This window comes from Symphalangus syndactylus, chromosome 13, assembly GCF_028878055.3.
Source record: "Symphalangus syndactylus isolate Jambi chromosome 13, NHGRI_mSymSyn1-v2.1_pri, whole genome shotgun sequence".
Lineage (NCBI taxonomy): Eukaryota > Metazoa > Chordata > Mammalia > Primates > Hylobatidae > Symphalangus > Symphalangus syndactylus.
Window position 1 is genome coordinate 107,194,849 of NC_072435.2, and position 9,074 is coordinate 107,203,922.

The 9,074-nt window shown below is 49.3% G+C and overlaps 1 protein-coding gene across 29 annotated transcripts in view; it reads right to left on the minus strand.

Moving 5' to 3' along the window:
• The window catches only part of ATXN2 (ataxin 2), a 149,340-nt gene extending 140,724 nt beyond the window's left edge, over positions 1-8,616 (minus strand). For 6 of the 29 annotated variants that reach the window (XM_063614422.1, XM_063614421.1, XM_063614413.1 and 3 more), the window contains exon 1: positions 7,505-8,249. In XM_063614422.1, the coding sequence (XP_063470492.1) occupies positions 7,505-8,223 (719 nt within the window). In that variant the 5' untranslated portion in view covers positions 8,224-8,249. Of the gene's footprint in view, positions 1-7,504; positions 8,252-8,283 lie in introns of those variants that run through there. The other 23 variants (XM_063614417.1, XM_063614414.1, XM_063614416.1 and 20 more) reach the window with 7 other exon arrangements.
• Positions 8,617-9,074: the final 458 nt, after the last annotated feature.

The following is a 9,074-nucleotide window of genomic DNA, read 5'->3' on the forward strand; positions in this document are numbered from 1 at the left end:
CCCTAGTGTTAAAGGGGTTGGGGACTATTGCCTTAAAATACACAGCATGATCTTGTGTATATATTACGTCTCCATTTATTTCAAGGGAGGGGCCCCGGAACTTAAAATTTAAAAATAAAAACAAAAATAAAGGGAGGGGGCTCGGTGCAGTGGCTCACACCTGTAATCTCAGCATTTTGGGAAGCTGAGGCAGGAGGATTGCTTGAGCCCAGGAGTTTGAGACCAATCTGGGCAACATGGCAGGACCCTGTCTCTACAAAAAATTTAAATGTTAGCCAGCTGGTGTACAGCTGTAGTTCCAGCTACTCAGGAGGCTAAGGCAGAAATGATTGGCCCCAAAGATTGGTGACAGAGGGAGACCTTGATTCTAAAAAAAAAATAAATAAAGGGAGAGGTGTAATAAAATCCTATAAATGTTGCTTTGGGCAAGTCCCCTAATCTCTCAAAGCTTAGAGTTTTTGCCTTCCATTTTTAAGATTTAGGAATTTCTGTTGTTGTTTTTTAAGAGACAGGGTAGGCCGCACACGGTGGCTCACGCCTGTAATCCCAGCACTTTGGGAGGCCAAGGCAGGTGGATCGCTTAAGGTCAGGAGTTCGAGATGAGCCTGACCAACATGGTGAAACCCCGTCTCTACTAAAAATACAAAAATTAGCTGGGTGGGGTAGCAGGCGCCTGTAATCTCAGCTACTCAGAAGGCTGAGGCAGGAGAATCGCTTGAACCCGGGAAACAGAGGTTGCAGTGAGCTGAGATTGCACCACTGCACTCCAGCCTGGGAAAGAGCGAAACTGTCTCCAAAAAAAAAAAAAAAAAACACCTTAGCTCATGAGGCTGGGCGGGGGTGGCTCACACCTGTAATCCCAGCGCTTTGGGAGGCCGAGGCAGGCGAATCACCTAAGGTCAGGAGTTCAAGAGCAGCCTGGACAACATGGTGAAACCCCATATCTACTAAAAATACAAAACTTAGCCAGGCATGGTGGCAGGTGCCTGTAATCCCAGCTACTCGGGAGGGCTAAGGCAGGAGAACTGCTTGAACCCAGGAGGCGGAGGTTGCAGTGAGCCAAGATCACGCCCCTGCACTCCAGCCTGGGCGACAGAGACTCTGTCTCAAAAACAAACAAACAAACAAAAAAACCCTTAGATGGTAACAGTCACATCACAGATCACCCAGATATCCTTTGAAAAAAAAAAACAAAAAAAACACAAGTACTTTCATTTAAAAAGATACAGTAGCGGCCAGGCATGGTGGCTCATGCCTGTAATCCCAGCACTTTGGGAGGCCGAGGCAGGTGGATCACCTGAGGTCAGGAGTTTGAGACCATTCTAGCCAACATGGTGAAACCCTGTCTCTACTAAAAATTAGCCGGGCGTGGTGGCATGCACATGTAGTCCCAGCTACTCAGGAGGCTGAGGCAGGAGAATCGCTTGAACCCAGGGGGCAAAAGTTGCAGTAAGCAGAGATCGTGCCACTGCACTCCAGCCTAGGCGACAGAGCAAGACTCCGTCTCAAAAAAAAAAAAAAAAAAAGATAATAGCAGGTGTGACTGTTAATAAACTGTTTACATCTCCATTGAAGTTGTCACAATCACTTGAAATAGCTAAAAAACAAAAATAGGGTTTTGTTCATGCTCAACTATTTATACAACATCAAAATACTATCACTAGTCAAAACAGAAAATTGTAATTCTAGAGGACAATCTTCTAAAACCTTAAAATTCCTTTCAAAGTAAAAAACCATACTTTGCTAAGGTGACAGTTCTAACACAGCTGTTGCTATTTAGGACAAAAAAAAATGAGATCCTCCTTTGCTTTTTGTTTGTTTGTTTGTTTTGAGACAGAGTCTCGCTCTGTTGCCCAGGCTGGAGTGTAATGGCATGATCTCAGCTCACTGCAACCTCCGCCTCCTGGGATCAAGCAATTCTCTTCCCTCAGTCTCCCAAGAAGCTGGGATTACAGGTGCCCACCACCATGCCCGGCTAATTTTTGTATTTTTAGTAGAGATGGGGGTTTCACCATGTTGGCCAGACTAGTCTCGAACTCCTGACCCCAGGTGATCCACCCGTCTCGGCCTCCTAAAGTGCTGGGATTACAGGTATGAGCCACCGCGCCTGGCCTTTGAGATTCTCCTTTAAGTCAAAATACATGGCTATTAAATAGCTACAATATGAGTTAACATCCCTTATGTAAAAGTATAAACCATTGCTAATTAGAGTAACACTGAAAATACAAGTTTACATTTAACCAAAAAAAGGAACACCATGACTGATCCCATGTTTTCACTGTTTCAGAATGTGAAATCTTCAAGCAACTACAGGCTTACATTTTTCTCTTAAAAATAAAAAAGAAAAAGAAAAGAAAAAGAAAGCCAATGCAAGTTTTGGCCCAAACTTAAAAAGTTTATTTTCTCCACATACTTGAAACAAAAACTAAACTAATTAGGTAAAATACATAAGCCCAAAAGAAAAACAAAACATGCCTCTTTGGTTAGTAATAGCCATCTACAATTTACCTCTAATAACCCTCAATGTCAATTAACCTTTTTGGTCTAACTTCAGAGATGGTTAGTATCAATGTGCATATAAAAGAATAACAAAGGATGGTGCCATTTAAACCTTATAAATTACTAATGAAGCCACATGACTAATTAACCTAGATAAAAAGCAAATGGCTAAATACCCGATCTTCAAATCTTTGCTCAAATGTTAGCTCCTCAATGAAGTTCCCCCTAATCCATTTAAAATTGTAACTCATTCCCCTCCCCACACTCCCTATACCTTTTATCAGCTTTCTTCTAATTCCATAGCTCTTATACACTATTATACATAGGCTGGTAATTTAATGTCTCATTGTCTGCCTAGTCACATTAGAATGTAAACTCCAAAAGGACAATATATTTGCTTTATTCACTGATTCATCCCAAAAACCCCGTGTACATAGATGCTTCAATAAAGCTGTATTCAACGTAGGTATTTTAGGCCCTTCTACAAGATATTTAACTGCAAAAGATGAACAGTCTCACTGAAATTTAAATGGAAGCATGATGAACAACTACATTAAATCACAGCACACTTTTTTTTTTTTTTTTTTTTTTTTTTTGAGATAGAGTCTCACTCTGTCTCCCAGGCTGGAGCGCAGTGGCGCAATCTCAGCTGACTGCAACCTCCGCCTCCTGGGCTCAAATGATTCTCCTGCCTCAGCCTCCCGAGTAGCTGGGATTACAGGCGCCTGGCTAAACAGCATAATTTTTAAGTTGCAATGCCTCAAGAGAAAGAAGCAGTAAAAATACTAAGCTGAAAATCACTAAAAGAAAAATATTTTATTCACACTGAATCCTGTATCCCAAGCAATTCTAATGTCATATTATTTAGGTTTAGGAATAGAGTAACAATTGTAAATCCATATTTTTATTTTTAATGGGGAAGGGAATGTAGAAGAAGAAGAGTCAACCAGTGAAAATTCCCAATAGTGCCACGAAATTACAAAAAAGTTACCAAAAATAACTTGGTCATAGGCTAACAGCTAATAAAAAACACTTTCAGATGAAAAAGAAAGGTTAACAACAACAAAGCTTTAGAACAGTTCCTCAGGAATTTCATTCCTGCACTTTACTCAGCACTATCAGCACAATAGATAAACCAAGTACCCTCATTAATAATAATGGTTACAGGTTTCAAAACACCTTCACATATATTACCTTATTAAATCCTCAGGGGAACCAAATTAAACTCAAATATAAATAATCTGGTAACTAACAAAAGCACTTAATAATGTATGCACTTGACAGTAAAAATGCAATTTTTCCTTTAAAAATTCCCCACAATATTTGACAAACTACAAAGAAACCATTCTACGGAAGAGCAACCTTCTTGGCACTGGAAGTAATAGAAGTCTTCTAACGAATAATAGAGCACCGCTAGCAAGAGCCATAAAAATCCTGAAGCCCTTTGAACTAGTAAAACCACTCTTGGTAACTTTCTCTAAGGAAATAATTACACTGAAGCAAAAAGCTATTTAAAAATGTTCACTGCACCACTATCTATAACAAAAAAGTGGAAACCCAATTCCCAACAATAGAATGGTTAAAAACCCTAAGGGCCGGGCGCAGTGGCTCACGCCTGCAGCCTGCAATCCCAGCACTTTGGGAGGCCGAGGCGGGCGGATCACCTGAGGTCGGTAGTTGGAGACCAAACTGGCCAACATGGTGAAACCTTGTCTCTACTAAAAATACAAAAATTGGCCAAGCGTGGTGGCACATTCCTGTAGCCCCAGCTACTCAGGAGGCTGAGGCGGGAGAATCGCTTGAACCCAGGAGTCAGAGGCTGCAGTGAGCTGAGAGCGTACCACTGCACTTCAACTGGGCAACAGACTGAGACTCCGTCTCAAAAAAAAAAAAAAATTACATTTACAATACAACGTTCAGGGGAAAAAAGCTAACTACAAAATAACATACGCAATCACCTCTACTACATAAAAATGAAAAGGTAAAAAGCAAAAATCAGAATTAGACTGATGGTTGGGGGCAGTGGCTCATTCCTGCCTGTAATCCTGGCACTTTGGGAGGCTGAGGCCGGCAAATCACTTGAGGTCAGGAGGAGTTCGAGACCAGCCTGGCCAACATGGTGAAACCCCGTCTCTATTAAAAATACAAAAACTGACCAGGGGCAGTAGCTCACGCCTGTAATCCCAGCACTTTGGGAGGCCAAGGCAGGTGGATCACTTGAGGTCAGGAGATCGAGACCAGCCTGGCCAACATGGCAAAACCCCGTCCTCACTAAAAATACAAAAAAAATTAGCCAGGTGTGGTGGCACGAACCTGTAATCCCAGCTACTCAGGAGGCTGAGGCTGGAAAATCACTTGAATGAACCCAGGAGGCAGAGACTGCAGTAAACTGAGATCAGGCCACTGCACTCCAGCCTGGGCAACAGAGTGAGATTCCGTCTCAAAACACACACACACACACACACACACACACACACAAAAATTAGATTGAAGTAAAATTATGTTCTAATATTGTGATTACATTATCTTTCCTAAAACAGCCACCTTCAAAAATATGTATAACAAAGACAAAATAAATCATTTCTGAAAGTCATGAAAAACTATTCACACACACACACACACAAAAAGTCAAATTATGAAATGTTTCTTAAAGCAGATGTGAATTTCCAGACTTTCAAGAATATTTTGCTATCTCGAAACTTGTCAAACCGAATGCTGCATATTCTTTTTTCACCCTTGCTCTCAGAAACTTATTTTCACTGTTGATATGCACAAACCTAAGTGAGAAGATTCTAGAAGCTGAAACTTATTTACAAGGAACGCAGGAAAGTGATTCAAAGTAATTCTACAAGTACATTAACGATCTGTTCAAGAATAAAATTTCACATTATACAAATCCAACACAGTAAACAAAATTTCACCTATTCATCAAAAAGAATAAGGGCTACCATTTAGGTCTCAAGTAAAAGAACTTAAAGCAAGGAAAAATCTAAATTAACCTTAAATTGTTGTAAAGCCTTAAGGAACAGAAAAAAGACCTTGTGGTACTAAAACATTCCAAATATCTTTGATCACTCAAACTACTCAGGAGCAAATTCTGTTATAATCTAATTTTTAAGCCTAGTAGTCAATGCAACTTAATAACCTTAGTTTTAATGTTTATATATTTGAACATGTTGAATATATCTGCCAAATCTCTTCCTAATACCTAAGAAAGTAAAAACAGAACACATCCTTTTCTATAAAAATTGTATTTTAAATTTTTTCATTCTTCGCTAGATGCCCACGATAAAGGGAAACTGAAGTTACCCTACTGGGGGAAATGATCACTTCATCTGAACTAGTTTGGCTAAGTAGTGTTTGGGATGCTTCAGACTCAGAGAAGGGGAAGGGGGGGCGGGGCGTGTAAAGTCAAATAACCGACTGTTTCTGCCCCCTTTGAAGGCAGCAGAATTCCTTAAAAAACCAGTTGATTCCTCTTGATGGGGAATTTCTGCTGTAAATAAAAATTCTTTGGAAATGGGTTGCTGGAAATGTGTTTTCAAAAAGAAAACTCAGGTGAATGAAAAATCCTCTTATTCCACCTTCCAAAGCCCAAGATGCCTATTTAAGGAGGACGTCGGTCACCCGCCCTGTCAAGCCGGCGGCCTAGGCCTAAAGAAGGCACAGCAGTGCCTGCAACACGGATGGACTTGAGGCACAGGGGAAATGGACTTGCGTGCCCTTGGTAAGCTCTGGCGGCACTCCCGAAGTTAAGGACACCGGCCACAATGGAATGGAGTCTATTGACGTTTGCTTCTCCCTTTGAACACTAAGCATTTTCCTAGTTCGTGAAATACGAACTGACAACCGCCCACCACCCCCAACAGGCCCTCCTGCACAAACACACCCTCGAGTCAAACCCAGTTAGCCGGGACAACACTGAGCCCCTAGACCCTACTACAGCCCCAGCTTAGGAGGGAAAATGACGCCAGTAAACACCTGCCTTTCTGCCTTCAGGAACCCGACCACGTCCCCTGCTGCAATCTCTCCTAGCATTTCCGAAATTGGGGCGGGGGTTGCGATAAGTGCGCAGGGTGCCCGCCCCCTGCCACCAGCACCGCCACCCCGGATCTCCTGGGTCCAGCCCTCACCCACCGATGTTCCACAGGCGCCTTCTCCACCGCGGCCTCGAACAGCAATGCGGATCGGCCACCACCCGCGCGCCGGAGAGGCCTGGCAGGGAAGGAGGAAGGCCGGGACGGGGCCGGGCACTCCCCACCCCTTCCCTTCCCCAGGTAGGGGAGGGTGGAACGCTGCGGGAGGCCACACGGAGCCCCACGATTCCAGGGGAGTTCAGGAGCCCCCGCCGCCGCCTCGGACACGAACGCGGAGGGGTGCGGGGGCCAAGGCCCACCTGTCTCCACCCCGTCCTCCAATCTTTCCCAGGACTGGGAGGGGGCGGGGAGAGAGCCCCGACAGACCCTGATGATTCCGGAGAAGCCCGGTGCCTACTCCTTTAACCGGCACGGGGGACGCAGCCCTAACTTCTCCCCTCCCGAGATGTCCCCCATGGGGGGGGGGGGACATGTTCCGGAAAACACCAAAGCCTCCAGACCCCTCCAACGTTCACACCTAAACCGGGAGTGGGGGAGCTGCCCGAGCATCCCCACGCTGCGGGCGGAGGATCGTACGGAAGGGGGAGCCGGGGCTGACCATCGCCGCTACCCGAGAACCCCTCCCAACACGCGTGGGGAGGGGAGGCCGCCCGCTCCCTCCATCTTGACCGCTGGGGGAGGGGGCGGGGATGCTGCGGGAGGCTGGACAGGCCTGACAATCCCAGAGGACCCCGGCAGCGCCCACCGGCCAAGCCTCGGGGCTCAGGCCCGAGCGAGTCTCCCCCGCGCTGCCGGCCCCCAGCCCACCCCGGGTAGCCCGGCGGGTCACGGGGCGGGGACGGCGGCGCGGGACGCGGGGGAGGGGACGCCGGGCCGGGAGCGGAGGGGGCTGGGGTGCCGACACCCACCTGCCCAGGCCGGGCCTCCCGCCGCCGGAGGTCGCCGCGGCCACCGAGGAGGGAATCGTGGCCGAGGACGAGGAGACCGAAGACGAGGACGGCGAAGGTGCGGCGGCGGGCGACGCTAGAAGGCCGCTGCCGCCGGGCTTGCGGACATTGGCAGCCGCGGGCGGCGGCGGCGGCGGCGGCTGCTGCTGCTGCTGCTGCTGCTGCTGCTGCTGCTGCTGCTGCTGCTGGGGCTTCAGCGACATGGTGAGAGGCCCATACACCGGCTCACACGCCGGGCGGGGACAGCCGGGAGCCGGGCGCGCCGAGGAGACGCCGGAGCGCGGCGGGGACGCGCGGGCGCCGAGCGGGGAGGCGCGGGTTGGCGCGGCCAGAGGGGCGCCTGGGCTGGCGAGGGGGAGAAGAACGACGAAGGGGCGGGGAGGCCCGCCGAGACCAAAGAGCCGCCGGGAGCCGGGCCGGAACGCACCACCGCCGTTGCCGTTGCTACCAAAACAGTCTGAGGCGGAGGGAGGCGAGCTCTGCCGGGAGGGAGGGGGGCCGGGGCCGGGCGGGGGAGGGGCGGCGGAGGGATACGGTCCCGGGGCCGCGCCACCGCCGCCCCGCCCGCTCCGCCGCGCCGGCCGCTGGAGCGAGCGCCACCCGGGCCACCTGGCTGCGGCGAAGTGGCGAGACTCGGTGGCCACCGCGGGACTCCGAGGAGCTGCGGCCGCTGAGAGCATCAGAGGCCGGGCGCGCCGAGGCGCCGTGTGGGAGCGGAGGTGCGGATAGGGACTCTTTACCGGAAGTCGGAGGGGTCGGACGGAAGCAGAACGTGAGGTGGCCCCGGGGCCGGGAGGGACACGTGAGGAGCGGGCGCAGCGCTGGGCCGCGTTCGCGGGGGTCGGGTGAGGGCCAGGCGGCGGGCCCTACCCGGATCCGCCCTCCTCGAGGCGGGTCTGCCCTTCGGGGAGGGCGTATGGGTCTTAGCCTCTGGGGCCTGCCTGGTGTGGAGGACTGGAGAAGGATTTCTTCTCCCACTGTATTCCTTCAGCGTCCTCACTTCTGCGGGGACCTCGTTTGCCCCCACCTGATGCAACCCGGAAAATGGACTGCGAGTGCCTTGGGGCGGAGAATGTGTCTTGCTACGTGTAAATCACCTAGAACCCTGCCAGACTCAGGGGACACAGCATCCCGCCGTTTTCCTGCCTTCCCCCGCCCGCCACGCAGTAGGCGCTCCAGTGGCTCTGGGCATCTCCCAGGCAGGCCGCGCTGTCCTGCCCTGCCGGGGCTGGAGTGGAGCAACCCTCCGGGGCCACCCACATCTGGGTAGCTTTTCCCCACTTTTTCCACCCCAGCCGCGCACAGTCACCAGAAAACTCTTTTAGGTATCTGACCTTCATTTGAACCTTTGTTCCCTCACTTGAACTTCTTTTTCCTCATTCATGAGATTCTAAAGGAAATATATGGGATTGGGACTGGTAGAACTACGGATAATGGGATCTCCCTCGGTAGAGACAGAGCCGACCTTACAAGAATGTGCGAACTTTAGACCTTGGACCCTTTAGAAGTTTTAATTTAACTTACCCAGCCA